At 37.1% G+C, this 26834-nt stretch overlaps 1 protein-coding gene and 2 non-coding genes across 3 annotated transcripts; all 3 read right to left on the bottom strand.

The window, feature by feature from the left end:
- Positions 1-937: 937 nt before the first annotated feature.
- On the bottom strand, positions 938-26546 carry gars1 (glycyl-tRNA synthetase 1). The gene is made up of 17 exons (XM_069191211.1): positions 26250-26546; positions 24458-24559; positions 21115-21217; positions 19735-19876; positions 18623-18711; positions 17885-17961; positions 13973-14118; positions 12290-12439; positions 10773-10935; positions 10483-10647; positions 9980-10088; positions 7126-7270; positions 6125-6210; positions 4534-4643; positions 4307-4400; positions 3714-3904; positions 938-1992 (listed from the first exon to the last, which is right to left on the bottom strand). The coding sequence occupies exons 1-17, from the start codon at positions 26496-26498 to the stop codon at positions 1867-1869; spliced, it is 2247 nt and encodes a 748-aa protein (XP_069047312.1). The 5' UTR covers positions 26499-26546; the 3' UTR covers positions 938-1866.
- Positions 19144-19277, bottom strand: LOC138239480 (small nucleolar RNA SNORA84). Its single transcript, XR_011189971.1, has one exon. It is a non-coding gene; the product is annotated as a small nucleolar RNA SNORA84 (small nucleolar RNA).
- Positions 22028-22164, bottom strand: LOC138239479 (small nucleolar RNA SNORA84). The gene has a single exon (XR_011189970.1). It is a non-coding gene; the product is annotated as a small nucleolar RNA SNORA84 (small nucleolar RNA).
- Positions 26547-26834: the final 288 nt, after the last annotated feature.

Consider the following 26834-nt stretch of genomic DNA (forward strand, 5'->3'; position numbering starts at 1 on the left):
GAACACCCCGCATTCGGGTGTTTTGGCTAAAATCTAAGCAGATGGATCACTGCAGAATGGAAAATATTTTAAAGCTGTTAGAAAATGGATGGATGGTTTCTAGGACTCCACTGGCAGACCTACATTACCAGCACTTATTGCCTAGATAATACCTATGATGTAATTTGCTGTATGTACAGCCCTTAATAGTTAATGCAGGAGAACTGGAGCAGCCCCAAAAACACAAGACAGCATTAACAAACCTCCATTGTCAAATATGTAGTAAGCTAAAAGTGATTGTAAAAAAATGTTTTTGTCACCTACTATATATTAATACATAATTTCATGCAATGACCAACAGTGGCAACTCTTGAGTCTTAGTTGATGTGTCCTACTTCAATAATGCTTTTAAGATTACTATCACCAATATTTTAAAAAAGTGTTTAAAATTGTATTTTAAAAATACCATTACATGCATTCATACATTTTAGTCCATACTGTAAGATTTGATGTTAAACTTAACTTGAAGATTGCATCATATACTGATAGAAACCTGTATGTATTGTATTGACAGTTTTTAAAGTATGAAGCAAGTTTTTAAGGATAGGTACATTAACAAAATCAAATGGTAGTCATTTGAAAAAAAAAACAAACTCCCACCTTCAAAAACGTGAAGCTGCAGCAACTCCCACTTGTATTTAATATTTCTTTCACTTTTTTAATTAATCAGTGGATGGTGTAAACTTCTACCAAAACAAACAGATTTAAGTAAGAAAATCACATCTTAGCTCTATATCTCCTGAGAGATCACCAAGAAAGTGAGGAATTTAATTTGGGAAGTTGGTTTGCAGCTGAAAGGTTCGGTCTCCCAATTACACAGGTTCCAATTCTGGTGAATATCAGGGTGATTTTATAAAAAAAGACGTGATCGAGGGATAAATAATTACACAAACAAATGTTTATTTAGAGGAACTCGTACAAGGTTTATTAGACAATACATTACACTTTGCTTTTGGCATTACCCTTAAGGTACGTCTGCCATCCCAATAACTCCTTGATATTTGGCAAGTCTGACTGGCATTAAGCCCCAGGTAGGACGGCAGTGTACTGCCCAAAACCAAAAGCAAGTGAAGGCTGAGGGAAAAGAGGGGAAAACTAAACACCAAGCAAAGAGTGACCGTTTGAGTTAAATGTTAAAAATTACTTTAATAGTATTCATTGGATGTTATTATTACATGGGTAGTACACTCTCCACTGACATGATGAAGGTGTCATAAACATGCTTGTTACATCTCTATAACTCTTTTTTTATGTTTGCCCATTCAGATAACTAGGTTATCCATAGAACCGGACACAAACTCTGATCACTTCACCCAATTAGAAAAATAGCAGCTTCAATCAAATTGCTGGGCTTTTAGATATCTCTGAATGTGAATTTATTATTCATCAAAATTTTTGTAAATCGACGAAAACTGGATCAGTGTTTTTTGCAATTCCACCAGACCAGTAGGACTCTTTAACCCTTTTTTTTTTTGAAGATCAACAGCCATTCATTAACAACAAGCCAGGCTTTGGCATTAAACATTTTGTGCTGATTTTAAGTCCTTTGTAGGTTCAAAGGTACTTTAACCCATAACTAAATATCCTACTAGTCTTTGGACATAATGTATTTATAGCCAGCAAGCAGGCAGTTTTTCATTTGTTTTAAAGCATTGTAATTATATACCAATGATTTTATTATATAATAATTCTGAAGGCAGCAGTAAAATAAGGAGGGCTTCAAATGGTGTACATTGTAATTTAACAAATTACAGTTCAGATAAAATGTTTCCTATCAACATTTAACAGTACAAATGTTTGTTCCTTTTTGTATGTGGTAGCCAGCAATTACTCCTCTGTAGCTTCCCTTTTGCTTGTCTCCTGTCCCTCGAAGATGGGGTACTTGCTCTCTGTTTCTGCCCATGTGGTGGAACCATTAGCCAAATCGCGCACAATTGTAGGCAACTCTGAAACCTGTGAAGCAAAAACAGATTTTGAGAACTGTAACTCTGAAAAAGATCCCCTTTTCCTTTTTCTATTGAGCTTAAGGCTATAAAATGACTCGTATATTGATAACAGTCAAAACATGTTCTTTGGTTTTAGTTTAACCTGCATTTAATTTGAAATGTCAAATCACAAGCATGTAAGAAAGCTTACATCAGAGATAATGACGTTTACTGATCCAACCCAGTTGGGTTGCTATTATTAGCCACCAAATTGACCTTAAGAAATCAGCTTCAACAATGTAACAAAGCAGCTTATTTAAGAATTGCACAACCTTATTATAACTAAATTTCTCATATTCTCAGTACATATTGAAGTAAGGGACAAGATGTAAAAAGGGTTAACTTAAGTCAGTTCTGCCTGAAAATTAGATTTCTATGCAACAGGGGTTTATGGACGGAAAGGTGGTTAACTGATAAGGATTCCAGATGGGAGCTTGGAACCCCCTGGCGGCGTAATCTTAAACTGACCATTTGGCCAGAGTCTCTTAACTGGCCAAATACCAGAACCCCCCCTTACCATAACACCGAATGAAGTCCGAAGCAGCAAGGAAGGACTATATAACCTAAAAGTTTGTACCGGCACATCGAACAATACTTCGGTTTTGTTGTTTCTTGCGGGAAACAAGACTTTGGCTTTATTGTTCCTTGCATGCAATAAACTCATCTGTTTAACTTCATCTCAGGATCCAGAACCTTATTCTTTTTGTTACAACAATATCAGTTACTATAAACATTTAAATCTCATAAGTAGTCTCTTCAAGCTACAAGTTTCCCCATTTTATAATTGTAGTTTATGTTTCTTTTGGCATTTGAGCTTAGCTTAAAACAGTTTCCAAAATAACACAAATTAGACAGGGAAGACTTTTTGCAAAAAATAAAGAATTTCACAAAATGTGAAAAAGCATTTTATGGTTGAGGTAATAATCAGGTTTAATAGCAGTAGGAGTAATAAAACAACACTTAGCCAATTCAGAAAAAAAAAAACATTTAAAAAATAAACTATGCAAGCATCAGAGTATCATGAACTTTATGAATTCCATTTTATAGAAATGACTAGCAGATAAACTTTTTGAACTATTTGTGTTAACTGTGTCTTACACCAGCTCTCTGATCAGCGAAGAAAGATAATGAATAATTTGAGTGGGAAGCTGTATCTGTATGCAGGCTGCAAGGGAACAAGCTGAAGTAAATTCAATGCAGGTCAATAAAAAACAAAAACATTTTGGCCGCTTTTTTCCTTTATTTGTACTTTTTTTATGTGGATTTAATCTCTACTTGTTCAAATGAAAACTTGAAAAGTTTTTTAAATAATTTAAGGGACACGAAATCATTATATTTTTACATCACTAACTCTGCTGTTGCAGCTTGTGATTCTAAATATAGGATCAACTTCTGAGTGTAATATAACCTTTGAAGCCATTCTGTAAGCAGCTTCTCTTTTGAATCTTTTTTTAAGTATCTGTACAGTTAAAATGGATGTGAAAGCTACTATTAATCACTGACAAAAGTGTTAGATGTTAAAACAACATTTTCACATTAGAAGAACTTTAATGTGTTCTTAAAAGTGCTATTACTGTGCTACTAGGTAATCCATTTCTGATTAAAACAGCCTTATCTGGAGAGCTCTAGAGATGTTATTAACCCACTGACTGAGCCTAGCCTCATTTTCAACATAAAATGCGCACTTACCTCAGCTCTGATCTGGCGCATGGAATCACGGTCTCTCAGAGTAGCTGTATGAGGAGTCTTGTTGACGGTGTCAAAGTCAATGGTAATGCCAAAAGCTACACCAATTTCATCTGTCCTGGCATATCGCCTCCCAATGGACCCAGAAGAATCGTCGATCTTGTGGGAGACGCCGTTTCTAGTCAGGGCTTCAGCTGTGAGAAAATTTTAAAGGTGATGCTCCAGAACTTTTACCAATAAAAATTATCCTAAATATTTTAAAACACCATAACTTCTGAAACAGACTACCACATCAAAAAGACCCTCAAGGTGAACTTCTCTCAGATTCTTACCCCAAACGCCTACAGGATGTAAAGGTTATGAGTGTGTCGTGGTTCAGCTAAAACTTCAACTAGTCAACTAGACGACAACATTTTGCTCCTTAAGAATAAATCCATAATCAGTGGAACAGTCTGTGGAATTTGATGGTTACCTTCTGGTTATGACTGAAAATAATACCAATTCAGTGGGTCCTTATTGAAACTGTTTTCCTCTGGCTAAAATAAAATTGGTCAACTATTCTGTCCGAAATATTAGAGAATGTACTCTGTACTTACAAAGCTCACGGACAAAAGGCACAAATTCCTGATTCTGACTCAAAGGAAGGACGGAACATTTGTATGGAGCTACTGTGGCAGGAAAGCTGAAATACTGAAAAGGAGAAAAAAAAAGGTAAATAAGATATTGTTGAGGCAGGCTGGGCCTGATACAATGGTTGGGTGTCTACCAAAATGAGAATTCAAAACTGCTGATACAACCTGGATTAGAATTTACAAATACATACCGTTCTCTGTTCATCACCTTCTCGGACATGGAATGTGTGTTCGAAAATAGAGTACATTATCCTCCCAATTCCAAAGGAAGGCTCAATAACATTGGGAACAATCTCTTCCACTACAGGAAAGAGCAGTAGTAAGAACGATTAGAGACAAAATAAAATATTCAGAAAACAACCGAAAATCACTGCCTTCTTCTATCTTAAGTGAAATGACAGCTGATACACATTAACTATGAAAAACAGGAGGACTGGAAACTGAAATGGTTTCTTCTAGTCAATTAATAAATCCTGTGTGAACTTCTCCAGCAGTCTTTGTATATTGTTTTAGCTCACTTTTTTGCCAACAGTTAGAAATAGCCCTTAATAGTAGGAAGATGGAAACATGCACATTAAGCTTCTAGAGAGGGACTGGAAACCTCCCAGAAACTATAAGGATTTTTTTTAAACTGGGAAGCAGTATAGAGCACATGTTAGGGTTCTGGACAACAGAAAGGTTGTGGATTCAATTCCCAGGTGAGATACACCAGTTGCACACTTGAGAAAGGTAGTTGAACTGCATTGTTCCAGAAAAACGAAAAATGTACATCAGCCAAATAAATTAACTGCTGGTGTGTAGGCAAGGCAGCCTGGTGACTAGTATACAAAGATGAGCCATTAAATTTGGAACAAACATCTGAATTACGTATCAACCAAAATTAACAGGCTGCTGTCACAGGATGCTGCAAATTTCTAGATGCCCACACCAAGTGAGATTAAATTACAGAATAAAGATAACAAATTAATATTATAAAGATATTGTAGCCTTAGATTTGATCCAAATATATAAAATCCTAAGGAGTCCAGATAGGTTCAACCAAGGGTACAGTTTCACTCTCAGTAGTGAAACAAATGCAAGGAGTCCCAATTGGAAAACGTAGTGTAAGGTAAATTTATTTGGGCCACAGAATAGGAAACAGTTATAAACTCAAAGAGTTGTGGATATTCAGAACAGGCTCTGTGGCCAGGTCTCAAGGCCCAGACTTTGAGCACTTTTAAGAAATTGCTGGACAAAATTTTAGATTCACTTACAATAGCTACTTAATGAGAAAGATCAGGCAAATGCCATGTTCTTAAGGCAAAACAAGCCCTGAAATGCTAGGGCAATACTTTGGATAATTAACTCCAAACTTTATAGGTATAATACCACTATCAACTGCCACAATTCAAAAACGAAGAATCTAAATGCTTAATCTTTTTTTTTCTTCAGGTTGGTATGCACCCTGTAACACTTAATGCCAGAGTATCCTCATGCTGACAAGCCTTGTTTAAAGGAGAACTTTGGCACACCTGCCAATAACAAACAACCTATGTAATATCCAACAGAAGCCTTTTTCTTTGCCACAGGCCTCTTCCTACTACACAAATGAAAAGCCATTACTTAGTACAGGGTTAATTTCTAATTTAATCTTTATTAGTAGTAACACCCATTTCCTCTACATAATTTCCTCCCAGTATTCTTATTATTCTTATTGAAAGCATTTAGAGCACACTATAGCATACTAAAGCTTTTTCTTCTGTACCTACATTTATAATCTGCTCTATGAGAGTGTTCTCTTACCATGGAGGGTCTTCTGGAATCTCTTCACACTGACCATGTCTTTGGTCAGTTTAAAGGTCTTTCCTTCAGTTTCAATAGTGAACTCACTATGAGGGAATGAACATCATTAGATCATTGGTTCAAGCAAAGCCATTTGATAAAAGTGAAGGTAGAGCCAACACTCTTACAGAATCCAGTTCTTTACTTCAATACATGCAGGTCTGCTGTTGCAGAAAAGGCAAACAAGTCGGTAGAATTTATTGAATAATAATGCACAGCTAAGAGCAACATTGCTCAAACTGGAAAAATTTGAGATGAAAATAATAAAATGCTAGAATATTTGGTCAAAATTAAAAAAAATCAAACATGTTGATCTTCAATTAACAGAAACCTCAATATAGACAATGGTACAACAAAAAATGATTAGAAGGACTTATAATTAAGATTGACAAAGAACCAGTTTCATGTGATTCACTTCTTTACAGACAGGCTGCAGTACAGTGAAACCAATGTATTCTGCTGCGCCTTTCCACAGCATGACGTTTGTGCCGCTCTAGAGCTACATTTCTTTATGTGAATACAACACTAGAAAAAATGTAGAACATTTTAATTGAACTTTAATATCTTTCTCAAAAGATATTAATGTCTCGAACTGATCAAAATGTCCAATACATTTGATAACTACAAGTTGAGCATCCATAACGTAGAACATTAAGTCAAAGCAGCAAAAACTAGCACTGGAGTCTCACAGCTCTTGGATCCTAGGCAAGTTTTGGGCTTAGGGCCTAGGTTAACAGGAGTTTCTACATACCTGAATATTTACACATACAGGGGCATCAAGCTACAATCTAAAGGACAGAACCTCAAATTAAATTAAGATTAAGGTAAATTGTAATGTACTGATCTTTCTGCTTCTACATCTTGTCTTTCTCAGTCACATTGCCTCTAGCTATCTTTCAGGATTCTGCACCACATGCAAAGGTCTTGAGTACAATTTAAGATTTAATGAAAGGCAGGCCTACCCATTCTCATTGAGGAGTTTTTCCTGCTCTGTGATGTAACATTCATCGCAGATTGCAAGGTAGTCCATTGCCAGCTTGGCATCCCTTTTGTATGCTTTTCCAATTGCTCCCTTGTTTGGCTCAAACTGGACAACATTTACAGTTTTGTGTGACGTAGTTAAGGAATTAAAATCAAGACCAAACAATGCAGAGTAAGCAGAGACCAAGGTAATGTTTTTGAAATAAGTGTCCTCTGTAGCATTAGACTGAAAATGCATGAAGAAAACAAACAAGTCATGTTATCTGCAACCATTGTCTGAAACAGTATGTTCCAGAACCATAGATACACATGGCCTCCCCCCCCCCCTCTTCATCACTGGATAGATATCTACAAGAACCTTTTTTTAACTTATAGAGGAATATACATAAGTGCAAATTTATTAAAAGGTTTTGTGTGTACAGGACTTGGGGGAACTAATCTGTTAGGAATAATGTAATTATCTTGAGATACGTTCCCAACAAACAGTTCTCACAGGGGTATATACATTTAATGAACACACAACCCATAAAAAACAAATAGAAACAGATGGCATCACCAACTCCTTTAAAATAGTGGTTTCATAGAAACCCAAAAAGTCATTAGCAGTTTAAGATTAAATTTTCTTTCCACATACTGTTCTTGCATTTGGTGAGTGATCAAACCTTTATCCGCCTGATTAAACCTGGTTGGATCAGCAACGCTATTAATGTGTCCGATATTGATGCTCTGAACAGCAACAATATTGATGCTCTGAACGCGGGCAATGCTGAGAAGACCCCAAGTGTGCAGGGTGAGTTTGTTCTGAAACTCTCAGAGCAGGATGTGCAGAAGACTCTGAGCAGGGTGAAAATCCATAAGGCTGTAGGGCCTGATGGGATACCACTTCGCATCCTGAGGAAATGTGCAGCCCAGCTGACCACAGTGTTTGTGCGGTCTCACCGAGATTAAACAGCTCTATGAGGACCGCTGCCGTGGTAAAATTCTGGCCATCACAGAGGACAGTCACCACCCCGGGCATGAGCTTGCCCTCAGGCAAGAGATATAAGAGCATACGGACACTTACCACTAGATTCTTCAATAGCTTCTATCCACAAGCAGTGAGACTGGCGAACACATTTAGCCATCCCCCTCGGACCACACCTACACCATCTACCTCTTTATGATTTCTTATCTATTGCACATCTCCAGTAATTGTTTACACGTCTGAATTGTTTACATTCAAACTGTTGTAAGAGGACCCGGGGAAGGGTCATCTCTAACAGCTATTTCCGAAACACTGAAAATACTAGAGATGGACCTTAGCAAGATGGCGGACAAAAAGAATCAGCTGACCAGTAGATGGAAAGGGTCTACCTTAAGAAACAATGAGACACAGCTGAGACGCATCAGGAACCGAAATATAAGTGCCCCGGAGGCAGTGAACAGGGCGGAAGCCGGTAAGGTGAATGCATTTTGGAGGAAAAGAGTGGAAAGAGGTGCAAGTTAAGGATCGGGCTAAGGAATAACGTACTACTGCAAGGAGAAAAGGTTTATGGTTTTGGATTACGGACACGGGTTAAGGATAAATCGCGGATTGGCTTTATTACGGACTTTTGGAACTCGGAACGGATCAGGACTAAGGGAACGGATTACGGACTGTATTAGGAAGACAGTTATTGGAAGAAACGCCACGGATCTGAGGAAAGAAAAGTGTGGTGTAAGTATTACCTTCGTTCACATAAACTCTCCCCCGGTGACACCACACTGTCTACATGTTTACTTGCACATTGTCTAATGTTTGTTTTTACATTGTCTTGATGCACTGTTTGCACTTTGTCTTGTTTTTTACACTTGTTTTACAATCGAGAGACTTTCTGTAAGTAAGAATTCCATTGTACCAGTACCGTTCAAGTTCAACGTACTGTGTTATAGCAAGAACTCACTTTAAACTTTGGGGCATAGTAATTTAGAACCTAAATCAAGTGTAAAAGCACTGTGCACAAGAAGAAGAATGTTTAAAGTTAGATTTTGAATGGTATATTCACAATATTTTTTTTTCATTTCCAGACAAAAATAAATCCATGAACCACCTGTGTTGCTGGCTTTTGACACCAGTGGGATTTTTTTACATGAAGGTCTGCAATTTAACAACTTAAGCGCAAAAGGACATATAGCGTGGTGACTTATAATGGGGATCGCCTTAATTTATTGCTTTATTTGTGAGGACCAAAAAATTTAACAGTACCAAATCCAGTTCATTCTTTGTCAAGTATCACTAGTGTGTGTGCACCCATCTTTAAAGTCAAACCACTGTAAATGACTATCTTGGAAAACTGCCGTAAAAGACAAGTGTCACACATGTAAATGTGTTCAGGCAAAGAATTAACTGTAAACAGTAGCACGCAATGTTTTTAACTAATAAGTTATTTTCCCACAAATACAGGGAATTATAAACCAGCACAGCACAAAACGAATGTACTTCACTTCATAATGCTCCTTCATTTGGGCACAAACTGATGGGGATTTCATATTTCACGATTTTATAACAATCTTCAAACTTATTTCCAAAAATTGGAAATAAGTTTTTTTGTACAAACAAGTTTCTTGAACTAGAGACACAAATAATTCCCATACTAAAATAATACACTAATAACTGATAATAATAGATTTGTTTTAACCACCAAGCCCAGTGTAATTATCAATCATAACATCATATTTTACTTACAATAAAAGACAAAGCAGGTATTATACCATCCTATTATTCTGGTCCTTGTCTGTTAGCCTTTAAAGTCTTTTAAAGTATCTAGAATTACAACTACTGTACATGTGTAACCCTGAAGAAAGCACAAAAGGATATGGGTTCCTTGAGAGGCTTTTCTGCTACAAGAGGAACCTTGGTAGCCCTGGCATGGCAAAGCAAGTCATAGCAGGATCGGTCGGCACAGCCCACAATCTCGATCCACCCCTGCCAGAAAGATCAGTCAGAAACAATCATGAGTTTTCCATCCTGCTGCAATCAACTGAACAGATTCCAAATTCTAACACGTGCTGGGAAAAGCTGTAAAGACATCTTCTATCGTGCCTCCTACAATTATAAGTCTTCTTGCATGCTGAAAAGAGTGGAAATGAAACAACGTTTCGGCTGTGGAGCCACCTTAGGGTGCCACCGTTTCTTTTCCTCTCTTTTCAGCATGGAATAAACATTTACTTTTTCCTTTGCAGCCTACGCATGCTGACGCAGCTACCTACTTGAACTTCTTGCATGGGTGAGATTGGCAAATTTCAAGGTAACAAACTGTAATGGCGTCACTGTTCATTTTCTTGAGGAAGTTTGAAAACAATTCAGTAAATCCACCTACATAAGAGGTTTTCGTCTCTGCGTCCCAGCAATCACAGGCGTAGTGAGCCATCTCGTTGTCCATGTGCTGACGGAAGCGAAGCTTGTCCTTGGAAATACCCACTTTGGTCAGGTACAAGTAGATCCTCCCAATAAAATAGCCCAGGACAGAGTTATTGATCACACCCTGCAACAGAGAGCCAGAAGTGGTATACAAAAAATATCCATACCTTAATATGGAAAACAAGAAGAATAATAGTATCAAGCAAAGTCACACCCTGTTCACATTACTAGGAAATCATAGCTCCTTACCTGCTCAACTGCGTCTCCCAGTTTCATCATCTGTGCAGACTGACCACTGGTCTGAGCCTTGGAGGAGTACAGCATGATCTCTAAGTTGGCCACGTTCTGGAATTTGGGATGGTTTTTATCATTGGGATCCACAAAGTGCTCTATTTCTGCCATGGTGAACTCTCTGCATAAAAAACAGGACTATACGTTAGTCTTTCCTTTCACAATCAGGCATTTATTGTAACATTTCTCTTATCTTACATTCCATCTATTATGAACTGTAACTCAATCTCAATGACTTTATTCCAAATCCACATCCACTTTGCCCATATCAGGCTGACCCTGGCTTCTGTTCCGTGGGGTGAGCTAGTACTGGTGTGGCAGGCGTCTGCTCCACCCACCTGTCACTCAGCATCGGTTCCCATGGACTAGTTGACAGGAGACCTGTATCACCTGGAGCCAATTACTATTTCATCTCTTTCTGGCAATTAAGGGGGTGCTTAAGGGCAGCTCAAACTCTAATAAGGGCTCTGATATAGATTTCGGACTTCCAAGTCACAAGCTTGTTCCCTTCGTGTTTTGAAGACTCCCAAGTGTTGTATTTTTCCTGGCTTCACTCTTGCTTGTTTCCTTACCCACAATTCCTTGGTCTCCGTCTTGCTTCGTTAACGCACCCTCTATATGACCCAGATCACCTGACCAAGCCTGATCTTCTCTAGCGCCAAGATCTCACACCCGTTTTGGATTTACTCTTTTGGATTTTTCTCCAGTGCTTTCGTTATTTCACCTCATCAGTGTGCTGGCAGCTTCGTGAGCGCTACGTGGCTGCCTGGCCATGCAGTTGCGTCACTGCCCTCTTGTGATATCTGCCTTGAACCCCTGCCTGCTACACCACCATCCTGTCTGTATCTCTCTACCTTTGCCTGCACTACAGCCTCTATAAGTGCACTGCCTGCAGTTCCCCTGGGTCTCATCCGTCTCTCACCCAGAAAGTGGGTTCATCTTAAGACTCCTGATCCCCTGTTAGTCCCACTGAGCAATTAGATCATTACAACCAGAGTAAAATACTGAATTACTATAATGTACTATGCTGAATAACTATACTGTTAGAAATCAGGTAAAAAGCAGCATTCAACGCAAGTGTTATAAATGAATATTGGCAGGCAGACCACTTTTCTATGCCACATTAACTTTAATGGTTATGATACATTAATTGAATTATTCAAAATCAATCTCACTGAAGACCTAGCCTTATCACACTACAGCAACCTTTCCCCTAATACCGCTCGTAACCCTTGTCCTTAACTTAACCTCCACCCTAACTTTAACCTATAACAAATTTAACCCAAGCATTACCTTAACCCTATATATTCCACTTATTCATATTAACACTTATTCAGGATACAAGAAGCTCTACATCCGCCAAAAATATGCTCCATTTACATTTTAAATATATGTTTTTAAGGCATGGGGCAAATACTCTGACATTCAGATACAATTGATTTTTGTATTAAAAATAAAAAAAAAAACACTTTTACCTGACTCTGATGAGGCCGGAGCGTGGAGAGATCTCATTCCTGAATGAATTTCCTATTTGGGCAGCAGCAAAGGGCAGTTTGCCCTGGTTGAACTCCAGCAGGCGCTTGAAGTTCAGGAAGATTCCCTGAGCAGTTTCAGGCCTCAAATAGCTACATACATCGAAATGCACAAGAAAGCAGAATGACTTACATTAGTCTTTGTGCAGCAGAGCATAATTCATTTGTACTGTGTAAATATTTTAGATTTAACGTTATACATATTTACAAATTTCTGAATTGAATTAAATTCAATTTTAAATGAAGAATCACAAATGCTTATATTACCCGCTGAGTAACAAAGAATACATTTGATCAGTATAATCTCAACAGATACAGGTTTCCATTCTGAAAACATGCAAAAAGAACAATAGTTTAGGTGCAGGCAGGCGACAGCACTGGAACAATTTCCCTATAAACAAGTAATGTTCAAGCAACCACATTGTTGTGACAGTGGGGACCACTGATTTTAAACAAGGTTAGGAATGTTTAAATCCCATCTTGATTGCCCTACTCTGAAGGTTTGGAACAATGGGATATGTTTATCTTTATTTGTGTAGCTATCCTTAAGCAATGAGGTAAATAAGCAAGAAGGAAGATAGTTCAGCAAACTTATAATAATTTACTGTGGATTAACAAAGTTATTAAATCAGCCATAATAAAACAAATGTTCAACAGTGACAGGACCATTACTAGCAAGGTTATGAAGACAGCTTCCATAGGAGTAGACCACAGCATATATACAGGAACAGGCAGGAAACAGAACAAAGAGATATGAGCAAGAAAGCAGGACAGGCAAAAGGAATATCAGCATTCATCATCCTCCTCTTAATCCAAATCTTGTACTGACAGAGAGCACTCTCTAGAAATTAAACTTCAAACAAGATTCTGTCCAAATAATCTGAATGCTGAAGGAGTACTAGACTCTGAGATTCATTACAGAAGAGAACGTGCCGTCTTATTAGGAGATTCCGATTTTTTATACTGTGGAATCTTCTAACTAAAAATGTTATCTCCAATGTTAGCATTACACTGTTCCCATTTATAGTAAGCATCTGTTTAGAGACAGAGAATAAATCCTGGTTAGAATATCTTTTGTAGATTAGGACAGAGATTCTCTCAGCAATGGCTTATCTCTCCCATGGCCTGTTAAGGTGTTGGTGTATTAACATTGTAAGGATAGAATTCTTGCAAATCTACAGAAGGTAGGACTGAATCTCACTGAATTGTAAATGTCTATGCAGAGTGTAACTGTTGTTTACAGTGTAACCAGTGTATGTTGTATTACATGAGTGTACATTTGTCGCGTCTAAATTTAAAGGAGAGTAAAAACAAGTGCCATTTCATGCTCAGGAATCCATGACCGTAGGGGGTGCAATTTATAATCCTCAGTATTGCAAGCTGGTCTCAGAACCTGATTTTCTTATTGATTCATAACCTCCTTATTTCACACCCCTGATCTGTATCGATGCTAATGAATTTCAAATTTTGTAAAAAGCAGAGAGTAAATACTGGATGATAATACCTAAAAAGAGGGAGAAACATTTTGTTTAATACAGCATATGAAAAACAGAACAGAATTAAAAGTACAATATCGTGGAATAAAAAAAGAGGCAGTGATAGGTGGCACAGCGGTCGTTTTCCTACCCTGGCATGTTTCCACCCGGTCCAATGGATGTCTGGAACATCAGGTTAAAGGAGATAGGTGGAGTCAGATCATTTCCTGTGACTGGAGATTTGACATTGTATTTCACAAAGAGGTTTGCTAACTCTTCTTGGGTGTAATTATCCAACTAAAACAGAAAAGAAAAATATAATTAATTTAAAAATAGATTTCACTAAAGATACTTGAGACTTCACTTGTACTAAAAAATAAAACAAAAGAACTATGAGAGACGCATACTCATAAACGACATTTTATTTTATGACAGGATCATAAAATAACATCTGGGTTTCAGAAGTGGTAAGAAAAATGAAAGCATCACAGTCATTTTTTTTTATCTTATATAGTATTGTACCGTGCACTATCAACATTTTGCAAAACTGTGCCAGGGCCACAGTAGGAAATATCCTCTGGATTATAAATAATGCCACCACAGACTTACACCATTGTTAAAGTCTATTTACTGTAAACAGACACAGGTAAACAAACACATTCGAGACATTTTGCTGCTTTGTTTCTGTTGGGAACAAGGTTTGTAGAATCACAATTGGTACCAAAATGACACCAGTGGAAAAAAAACCCACAATTTGTATTTAACCAAAAAAATACCTTTGTAACCAAAAAGGTTAAAGACGATCATCTCGCATATTAAATTGTCAGCCATTGTCTGATGTGAGTTTCTACTGAAGTATAACAAGGGTGAAAGGAATAATCTATGGAGTTTTTACCATTTTTGTCCTGGCTGGGAAACAACCAAGACCGCTGTCCAGTCGTGAACTGTTGCATGAAAAACAGATCTAAAAAACTCAAAACCCTCTTCTTCAGAAAAGCCTTTACTTAACTGGTTCCATTCTTCACCCCTCTGCTTTTTTTAGTACCACCATCCATGGTCCCCTCTATATATTGTAATTGTGTTTTATCTTGTGTATTCTTCTCATTTATTGTTGTTGTCATCCTGTAAAGCGCTTTGAGAAGCCACCTTTAAAGGCGCTATATAAAATAAAGATTATTATTATTAAGAACTTTTTCTAAAATGATACTGAGGCTGATAATGTCTCAAATACTGTACATCATCCCAAAGAAGGCTCCACAGACAAAACGTTGTGTTTCCTATCTTCTCTTTTCAGCATGGAATAAACCTTTACTTGTTGCTTTGCAGCCTGCACATGCTGACGCAGCTACCTACTTGAACTACTGTACATCATATCTTATTGGGGTATTAGGATATCCAGTGATAAACTTGATAAACTTCAAATAATTATTTTCTTGGTGTTGAAACCGATTAGTGACTTTTACCACTAAAGCAATCATCAGTGATGGAACGAACCAGAAAAATCTTTAAAAACAGAATGTACAGTCCCTGACCACACCCTCAGGGCCCGTTAAAAACTAATCTGCTTAGACAGAACCTGTCTGTTGTCTCCTAGTTCTCACCTACATTCTTCACCTTTCTAATTCTCAAACTGCCAATGTAACTCCCTAAGTTTTCAATAAATTATGATCAATAAGTTAAACATTCATGGTGTTTATGTTACTGCTGTGTATGAATAGGATCTGTATTCTGTTTTTATTCTCACCATTTCATTTGGTTCTAGTGGCAGGTTGTGCCTTACTTTTATTTTATTATATCAGTATAATCACTTTTATATGTACATTTTATATATTTTAATTTGAATCGTATATAGGCATCTGTTAAACTAATTATCATCACAAAACAAAGCTCTTTACTTCTTTGGGAAGACGTGCTCATTCACTTCGAGAACAATGAGTCTAAACAACTGTTAAAGTCTGTTGAGTCCTCTCCTTTTGGCTACTAAGCTTATGCTTCATAAATCATAAGCAAGAGTTCGTAAGCCAACTTTCAGCAAAGTTTATTTCACAATCAAACACATTGAAACCACCATGTACTCATTAGGAAGCTGAAGTTCAGTCTATGCTGTAATTAGAAAGAAGAAAAAAACATTTGATCTGTGAGAGTCTTATTTTTACCTCTACCTTTTCCTTTACAGCTTAAACACTCAGGCAGCTCCCTATTCAAACCCACTCATTTGTTTCTCAGAGGATTCTGGGAAGATTTAGGCAAAAGAGCTTTATATACACATTTCCCCACTCTAAAAACTCAGACCATGAAGTTAAAGAAGGGTGTTTTGTCTCTTAAACATCATATAGAAAATAATATATCCTTACACATCTTAAAGGGGGCTTCCCGGGTGGCTTGGCTGGTAAAAAGGTGAGCTCTATGATCGCAGGTTCAAGCCTGGGCCCTGTCATTAGCCAGCTGTGACTGGCTTTCTCTACGCACAACTGCCTGAAAACTGCCAACAGGAGGCTGGGATTAATCAACCAGGGACTTCTCAGCTCTCAGTGGCACAGCAACCTCCTGTAGCCTTGCAAGTGCTTGCAGGCATGTCTGTCTGAGAGGGATATACAGTACATCTCTTCCAAGAAGAGCAGAACCTTCAGTATGGGCCAGTGTAGCCAGGAAAATACTGAAAGACAAGTGGTCTGAGGTGTAGTACTCTTCCTCATTATCCCCCGTGTGCGGCCACAGGGTTTGTAGCTGCAAGACGAGTCTTGTTAATCTCACATTTGACACCAAATTGGATGGGTATAATACAAATAATTGGTTATTTTCAATTAATTAAAAAATAAATATCTTCATCACAACAGAAGGACAGATAGAAAATATATAATCACACAATATTTTAAAGCACACTATTATATTGTTAATACCCTGAGCTAACAGCTAGCCCAAATTTCCCAAGGGATATCTGCTTCACAAACTACAAAAATACATTCTTGAAAAGCACATCTCTCACCACTAGTTAGTGCTATCATCACAATAATTCTTTTCTCTGTGGGCAGGGTTTAAACATCAAGATGTTCAATTTTGAAAAGTGCAGGCATAGATTCTGATATTAAAAGGACTGATGTGACAAAATGTGAGTTTGACTTTCACTTGTGTAAATAACGTTGATAACGTAAATAACACAGTTATATATAAATAACACTGAAGTGAACAAACTGAAAAACTATTAAATTAAAAATGACAAATACTAAATACACTTTAAATATATTTTCAAAGCTCAAGCAATAGTATTTAAGCAAGATGTCAGTGGTTTCATCTGTACTATTGTACTTTAAGATGCTACAAAAGTCAAGATGCAAGTAGTAGGGAAAACAAACTTTGCTGTCCAATGGCTACATTTTTTCCTCCAAGTAGGAAAGATGAAATATTAATTGTTTTAAAATAAAAGTTTGCTAAAGGCTGACTGAATATTTCACTTGTAATTCCCTAGTGAAATGTATTTGTGAGTAAACAGTTATTTTAACAGTACCAAAAGGTTTTGACCACAAGTACTGATTAAAGACATTTTAAGTAAATATTAAATACTATTTTATCCATAGAGATTTACATTTGCATCCATTTACATAGCTGGGTATTATTTGGGTGAAGGGTAAAAAAGCACTGTCTCTCCAGGATCTAAACCCACAACCTTCCAGTTACAAGGCCAGAACCCTGACCACTGTTACTATTGGGATAAAACATTGTTCATGAACAGAGACAAAAAATACAAGATCTTTGCTTGACTTAACAAGAACATAAGAGTAAATAAGTGTGAATAACACTACAAAAGAATGAGGTGTGGCACTATTTTGCATTCCAACACCAAATTTAACAACTGATTAAAAAATATATATCCTCCATCGTACTGACTTGAGTGGCAGTAGTCTTCTTCCACAAACAAACAGAGAAAAATTGAATATTCTGAAATCAGTTAATTCAGTCAGTTCAATCTCAGGCAATGTTAGTCCAATCATCTAATAAACAAGAGACTTTGTGAACTTGTTGCCTCTTTGTGTTAGCAGTATTCTACAAGTCTAAAAACACAAACCTGAGTCACGACATTTTCCATTTCTGCTTTCGTCTCAGCAGCACACTTCTTGTCAGACATAAGTTTCTGAAGGTGAGCTGCAATTAAAATGGAATATCAAAGCATTTCTAGAAATATGTGGCATTCTAACATTCAACATAGGGCTGAAAAACACTGTAAACCAGAAGGAGGCAAACCAGGGCCTACTTGTCATATCATCTCAGGCTAAGAAGTCCAATCAACTGTGTATTCCAGGAAGTAATACTGTAGTAACTGTAGGGACCTGGCACTTGAGGACATGGGTTGCTTTAAATTATAATTAATGAATAATCTACATAATATAATTAAATACCATTCAATACAAAGTTAATTATTCTGGATGCCCACACTAGGTTTATCAATTAGGTGGGATTTCCTGTGGCTCTTAGCTAGGCCACTGGAGGCTTGGTTATTAATGCAATCAAAACATGGACGCAATCCAAGTACTGAACCAACACCCTGATCAGGTGTGTGGGTGGTGGCGTCTCTCAAACGGCCCTTTTGTTTTTTCTGAAGATCCACCAGCACTTCACATATAAAAGCCAGGATAGCAACAGAGAAAGAGGTAGTGGAGGGAGGTCTCATTGAAACATGAAAGTTAACTGGCCAGTCTTTTCCATAAATGTATTGGATTTTTGTTACAAATTATATATTGAAACACATCTGATGAAACTAAATTACTTCAGAACACACAAAAGCAAAAGCCATTTATTTCAATACCTTTTAAAAGGTGGTCTGCACGGAAACACTCTCCATTCTTGACATCTTTCACCATGTAGTCGGCAAACTTATCTACATGGCCAGATGTCCTGGAATATAAATAAGCAAACACTTAAAACCAAAGAGGATGTAATGCACCTGTTTCTGTTGAGTATCTCAGATATGACCTGAAGAACATTAACGATAAGCACAGGCATATAGATTTTCAAGTTCTTGAGCAAGAACATAAATTTCACAGAAAGAAATCACATTAACGAAAGCATTTAAATTGTATGTTCTTAAAAAATTAAGATTAACATGAAACTAAAAATTCAACACATTCAGTACATTTGTCTATTAATTTCCCCATTTGTAGACCTCATTTAAAAAGAGGAAGGGCTTTTGTAAATGCACTATACAATATGACTAGTGAACTGCTTTGTTCCAAACTATTGAGATTTTTTTGGCACAAACTAAACAATAAACCAGCAACTGGCATCAAATAGACAACATTTAAAAAAAAACTTTATAAAGGGAAAATTATTTGTCCCTGCAACCGGGCTATGGAGGCTGCAATTAACACAGACTCCATGCAAGAAATCACAGAGTTCATATTTGCCCATTTAAAACAACCTGCAGAACTGCATAGAAAAACAGCCTCCAGGAACCACAGGGCAGGTTCTTACTGCTAGACATATTAATTTAAATACACAATTCACAATCAAATACAAATATACTTTTTATATTGCGCTGTCACACCATAACTTAATTTCATTCAATCTGTTTTGTATTCTTAAATTCAAACTGACATTCAAAGAAACTGAATGTGAATAGGAAGTGGAAAATGTGGTGTGGTAGTTGGTTGAGTAGGGCTGTTAGCAACTTGTTTTTGTAAAAACTCTACGAGAGTCTGGGCTTTTGATTCACATACCGTAGAAGTGAAATTGTGAACGATCATATTTAAAAGAACAAACAGCTCAGCAGTAAATTTAAATTAAGTGTTTCTGGAGTATAGACCTGTTGTTTTTCCATTTGCTTTTCTTGAGAGTGCACTGGCATTGCTGATCTGTACAATATTATTATAACACACAAAATGAAGATTACATCTGCTTAAAGAAAGACAGGAAACTTACTTAAGAACTGGCTCCGGTGTCAACATTGTACAGTCAATTTCAAGAATCTGTTCTTCCTGAATAAAGTGCTGCCTCCAGATCTGAAGAATGTTGTTCTTCAGAGCACAGCCAACTGGGCCAAAGTCATACAGTCCACTTACACCTGAAAAACACGAGGACAGGATTGCAATGGTCTGTGAGACAATGAACGGAATAACATTGCCAGTACTAAAAAAATAGCTCCAAGCCCTTCTTGTTTTAATAATTAGTTTTAAACAAGATCTGGTAATGGTTCCTTCTGTTGCAAATATAGAAATGTTCCGGTAGGAAGACTGTGAAAATAATTTAATAAAAACTCTTGATGTAGTAATAATGTAGTAATAAACAATAATGTTTATATATAGATAAAAGTTTGTATTTCTTATATGCATGATGTAACCAATTAAACAATGTGTAAAAAACAGATTTAAAGAAAAATAAATCACAAAAAACCTTTGAAGCTAAACAAAAGCCTCTAACAGTCTTCTGAAAGTTTTTAAATAGACAAATTTCATTTAAAAGCATGACAACTAATGGGTAATCGATTTAAGGTTTTACAGTAATGTTAATAACCAACAATGACTCAGCCATATATACCCATACAATACCTATATGCTCAGTGCAATATATAGGGTTCTTTAAATACCTTGTTTGTGTATATTTGGTATATTTTCTGGCCCCATGCCAATCTGTGCAGTACATAGTTTGCACTATTTAACACTTTATAATAAATCCAGAACATACACTTGTCTCACTGGTAATGTGACACAACATTATGTATCAACAGTTACCAACCCTAGTCCTGGGGGAGCCTGCTGTCTCATGATTTTTGTTCCAGGTGCTTAGTCTCCTGCTTATTAATTTCAAGTTTCCACCTGAGGCAAGCTTTTAAGTTTGCTTTCAGGTCTTAAAAAAACTGTAGAGGTTTGCAATTTTTAACACTGCTTCAAAACATTTCACCCAACATACCTATTCAAGGTGTGCTAGCTGAAATCTAACAAATTGGAAATAAAGTTAATTGTGTCAGCATTTGATATATTGTCATTCCCACCTGTCTGTTCATCTTAAACTAATCACCTATTAAGAGCCACTGTGAAAGAAATAAGAAATAAGGGAACAAAGGTTAAGGCAAGATTGCAAGTTTTGAATACCATAGTAGTTGGGAGACAACAGTAAATGTGGATGGTATTTTTGAAACCAAGGAGTGCAGAAACAGGTAAACATACTTATTTTGGATTTACAAATAAAAAAAATAAAGACATTCCTTGATCTCTAGTGATATTTATTGACAAGTATTCTAATGGAAACTATATTGGTGCAGATCTACTTGGAGATTTAATTCTATAGTCAATATATTCTTACCTCCATAAATAGCAAAGGCCTGGTCATAAAAGAATCTCCTTTTAAGAGTATCCTCCATTTTGGGTCTGTCAACAATGTCATCCTTGGGCTGGAGGGCTAGTTCCTGTACATGACACCAAAATAACCAATTCAATGTTAAATATGCATCCTAGTAGTGGAACGATTCCTGAACAATCTGTCGAGAGAAAAATGCATCACTTTTTTCTCCCTTAGTTATAGATTAACCCCCCTTTTCATAACAGATATGGAAAATTAACTTAAATTCCAGTTAGTTGCACCCAAAATGAGCTACTGGTTTATTGGTATGAACTGGTGTAGCAAACAACTTAAAAGTTAAGTACTACTAGTGATGTACTGTAATGATGTCTCTTTAAAAATGATGCTGTAATTAGCTGGTCTCTACTAGGTTTGAAACATTCTGAACTGGAGAGTTCTGGTTATCAGTCAAACATTTTCTACTGGAATTACAGCTAGGGTGATCAGTCCTTAGCTTATCTCTACTACTTAGCTATACGACATATAAAAAAGTCAGGGCCAAGCTAGTACTATGGTAGGCTTCAGAAAAAAAATCAGTTTGCCACTGGTGGGGGTGTTAATGAATCATACAATGCTACTGTTTCTTCTGGGTCTGACAGGAGGCACTATGCTGTTGGGGTTGCCATATTTCACACAGGATATAAACACTTTAGAAAAAAATGTAACTTGTCTGTATTCTCTAAATATAAATTAGAGATTAAATCTGTATCCTGCCACACCCACTTCTTTAAAGTTCATACAACGGTTCGGCTTGTATCAGTTTCAACCAACACATTTCTGTTATAGAAATGTAGTGTTTTACTGAGAGGTCTTTTGAAATTAAAATAAAACAAATATAAAAACAAAAGACAAAAACATTCCTATAAAGGAAGTGTCAATTTGTATCTGTAACCGGGCTATGGAGACTGCTTAGCACAAGCACAGACCCCATGCATGAAACTACAGAATTAATTTTTGCCCTTTTCCATAACCTGAAGTACTGCACTAGGTTGCAGCTCCCAGGAACCACAGGGCAGGAAACACAACTCCACATGAAATGCTTGTTAATTTACATAAACAGTTCCAGAATTGATATGAAAATAAACAACAAATCAAGTATAATGCATAGAAAGAAGCACAAATACTGGAGAAAGACATACAAACACAAAATGACATAACACACCAATTAAGCATAATTTGCACTATACACAGAGCAAAAAAGGCTATGTTGTGTATCAGCTTGATCTTACACTGAAAATATGAGAGAAATCTAACCTTTCAGTGAGGTAAAATTATTCAAAGAAAATAAATCCTTATTTTCTTCACAAAGGGTGCCAATAATTCTGGAGGGCACTGTATGGATTTAGGGTAGCAACAACCCAAAGTGTAAGACTTGACTGAGGACTAAGAGCAAACAACATATTAACTGAGAGAGAAATAAAAGACAAGAGAACACACCACTGCTTATTTTTCTCACAGAATATTAGACTGTAGCCCATGAACTGTAAAACTGGTTTGGCATATCAAAAAGAGAAAAACAGCCGAAGGGCATTTTCATTATTGCTGACGCCCATGAAAACGAGTGCTGCTTTACGGTCCACTCCTTCCCATCCTCAGAAAGAACTGTTCATTTAAGACATCTGCCAAAGAATTCTTAGATTTAGAGAAATTGGGACAAGTTTGAAAAGGTTGGAGAGGAAAAAAAAAGCCAAACTATATGTTGTAATTTGTGAATGCCTTTGAAAAGATCATAAAAAAAGGTATAGGTGGGCTGAAGTGTTACTTTCCATTCTGATGAGGCTAAAAACCACACCAAATTATACCACTGGCCTTACATTTCACAAGCTGGACATTAATAGCATTAACACTGACAGTGGCATGGGTGTGGGACCCAGGGCTCAAGGCAAAACTAAGGTTTATATAGATACAGAATGAGCAAATGTGCCCCCATGTATATGAGAGCCCAGCTCGGAGGGTCAATACTAGTGGAAGAAATGCAGAGTGATTGGAGTATAGAAATCTGCAGCATCTGAACTTAACCAAAAGTGGTTCCCAAAACACCTCTATGGTGCAAAATCACTGTGGAATATTGTCACCTTATGTATTAAGGTTAGAGTAGAGGCGACATACAATGTGAACAATGCCCTGCAGTTAAGAAAACAATAATGCAGTCATCCTAGTTTAGTGGCTGGAGTTAGTTAATACTTTAAAAAGGGGAACTGACTAGGCTATTGTGAGATTAACACAGAGACTGTTGTAGGAATTGTAGTGCAACAAATAATGAGACTAGTATAGCAACTTGGTATAAATGTAACAAACTTAACTGACCCTCAATCAAGAGGGCTGGGATGCAATATGATGGCACAAAAGTTTGTGGATGTGGCAAGATAAAACATTACCAATACTGATAATGTACCAAGTTCTGCAATTTAGGTATAAAAGAGAATTACAGTAGGCATGAATGTTGTGGGCAAACTGGTGGTATCTAGGCCTTTAAAGGGCAGATCAGAATGAACTGTTAAGTTTTACTGATTTCCCTGAAGATAGCATCAATAAATGAGCTATCCAAGAGGGGAAGAATCACATTCTTAATGTTCTGGGATTATGGAAAAAAATGGATACTTGCACCAAAGGTGTGGAATTAACATCATAAAGACAATGTCTTGTGGGTTAATCGAGGGGAATTAAGTTGTATGCCAACTAAGCCAGTACAAGTACATTTTTTAAAATTTGAGTTGTTTTGCAAATTATGCATTTTCCCTAAAACTGTTTTGCCACAATTGCCCTTGTGGTTATAAAAAAATGTTTTACCACTGAACAGAAAAAGGGATATAAAACTCACCCAAAAGGGGAACTTCCTTACATGGATTCAACATCAGTGATGTATATAAAAACTTTTACTGTATAAAATTCCTGCTACAGTCATGGGAGGTTTCTGAGGCAAATCCCTCTTGCATGCTTGTAAATAAAGCCTATCTGCATACGACTTCTGTGATCTCTGGAGTAGCAATTTATTTTTCCAGTACAGCAATAAGAGATAGGAAAACAGGGATTAACTCAGATATTAGTGGTAATAAGTTCTTTTTTGGCATTCATCCATTGCAAATTTATTAATGTGTTTTATTTTCTTGGCAATAAAACCAATATCTACTGCGCTAATACTGGAACCTTGCAATAAACTCAAACACTCCCCTTAAAAACTATAAAACCAGTCAGGACTTTGAGACTAAAAAAACCCACCAAAACAGTGGTGCAAAAAAACACACCTGTGCCAACTGCATGACAAACAACTGCCCTTAACATACAGTATGAAGGCAGAAATCTGTACCTTAGCCTCCAGTATCCTCTTACGGGCCTTCAACTCTGCCACGGCTTTGCTAATGTCCACATCAGGGGCATTCTCACTCTTCAGTCTGCGCACCAAGTCACCCTGGGAAGAGAACATAAACAACATCCCAACCTTTAAAAAGGTAAAATTTAGTGAAACTACATAGACATTATAAAAATTTTGAGATACTGCCATAATTAAAAAAAAAAGGATCTAAAATCAGTGCAGATTTACAATGGCAGGGTTTTATAGTGTTCTGTTTTTCAGAGTAAAGCATTCGGTGCAACCAACACTTTTGTTCTGATGTAATAATTCTAGTAGTATTAGACCGCTTTTAGTAGTATTAGATTGCTTTTAAATAATGCAATGAAATTGATCATATTTTCAATATTTTTTCCAATGATCAATGCATTTTAAATACATTTTGTTTTCATTTTAAAATCATTGCTAGGATCTCAAGTTATGACCTCAAGTTGGATCACCAATGACTAAGGACTAATGGTTTTCCTGCCTGCTCGCTTAGTTATAGAGCATCATAAACAGGCACCAAGCCCGTGGGGACTTCATTTGCATAGGTGTAAAGTTTATTTCACATTACAACTGCTGTTATTTTTTATCGCGCAGAAACAGTAAATACGGTATTACAGAGGCAGAGACCGCACCTCCAAAAGGCAGAAATTGTGATTTAAACGTTCAAAGAATTTTTTGGGGGGTTTCTTTAAGTATTCAAAGCATTTATGACATGCGCGACATTCATTCCCATGCGAGAAAACGTTCATGTCTTATAACTGTGACATTGTCAAAAGCCGACTGCAATTACACCGTGATATGTTCTTAGATAATGCAAGACACTTTTCTTAACGGCGACAAATAAATCAGTACCAAAACTGATAAAGCTGATCAAATTGGGACTTAAGCTACTCGCCACTTTTTGCTCACTAGAAAGATCTTTTTAAAGATTTCCTTTCAACAATGGGGACAAAAAACCGAACTACGCCGCTGTACGTACTACAGGGCCACAAAGATTTAATCCTGCCATGAACAACTATGAAAAGACAGGAATCGCCAACATATTCACTCCTCCCCTCTGACTTCGTGATGCTGATGGAGGCTTAAACGTGGCACTGTAGAGCCTCTGCATTGCTGATTAGACTATTTGAGCGCAACATACAGTGTATATTACCTGTACACACTTGACTCTTACACAGGTGCGCCAATTTAATAACGCGGGCACACCAGCAATCCAAAACTGCGAAATAAAGGGGTTTCCAATAATACTTAACAAGCATAACTAAACTGTAATTTCAAGTATAACAAAAAAAAATCACAACCGCACATTCCAGAACATCTGAAAGAAAGTCAGGGAGTCAGGATCTGGTATGCCGCTGAACTGATATTTTCAAAAAATAATGCAAAATGAGATGGTTCAGATCTTTAAGCCATGCTAACGTGTACTGCATGTCTTTATATACGTTTTACATGCCCTTCGTCTTGGGTTGTATTGATTGGTGATTTTAAAGAACATCGAGATTACTGACTCAATCAGGAAACTGATGCTTTTATTGTCCACATTAAAGATTCACCTGACAATGCATCGAGGGAGGTCAAATGTCAAAGTAACATTAATATTCGACGTTCCACACATATATATATATTAATCAACATGTCCAGGAGTTGTGATCTCTCGTTTAAAACTTAATTTGGCAGTACAGTTAATAGGCCGTAACAGCATCAATTATGACAAATAATAGCAGCCCGAATACCGGAACTTAACCGTTCATTATTGTCCCACCTGCTCTTTCACTGCCTGTCTCAGAGGAGCCAGCACCTCTTCGATATTGCCGTCCATACTTCTTCCTCTTGCAAGCTGTTGCCAAAGGCTTTCCTTGTTTTTCTTCAACAAGCAGGCCGACAAAGAGAAGAGCCTGTGTTCGTGCGGACGGTGGAGCCGATGCGGCGCTGACAGTGCCCTGGGTGCTACAAAGAGAGCAGCAGTCTCGATGCAGGACCTCAGCAGGGCGGGTGCAGCTCTCAAACGCATGGACCGAAAAGACCGGTAGTAGTGAAGCAGGGACAGAATGATGAAATCTCAGGAAACAAGTAAACAAAGGGCCTACACACGATCAGCACTTTCGCTGCAGCGCTGCTGCTTTTTCCACTAGGAAAAATTAGCTCTAGCAGGTTCGACGAAAAAAGAGGACCCACGTTTAATCTTACTTGAATGGCTATATATAACCTAAAACTCATTTCATAATCGAAAAAGGTTGGAAAAGGTTTTATTTCAATCACAATAAATGTTAACATTAACGACCTGTTCTAGTTTGAAGCAGCAATTAAAGCTAAAATCATCACAATTAAGAGAAGTACACAAACAAAT

This window comes from Lepisosteus oculatus, chromosome 6 (assembly GCF_040954835.1).
Source record: "Lepisosteus oculatus isolate fLepOcu1 chromosome 6, fLepOcu1.hap2, whole genome shotgun sequence".
NCBI lineage: Eukaryota > Metazoa > Chordata > Actinopteri > Semionotiformes > Lepisosteidae > Lepisosteus > Lepisosteus oculatus.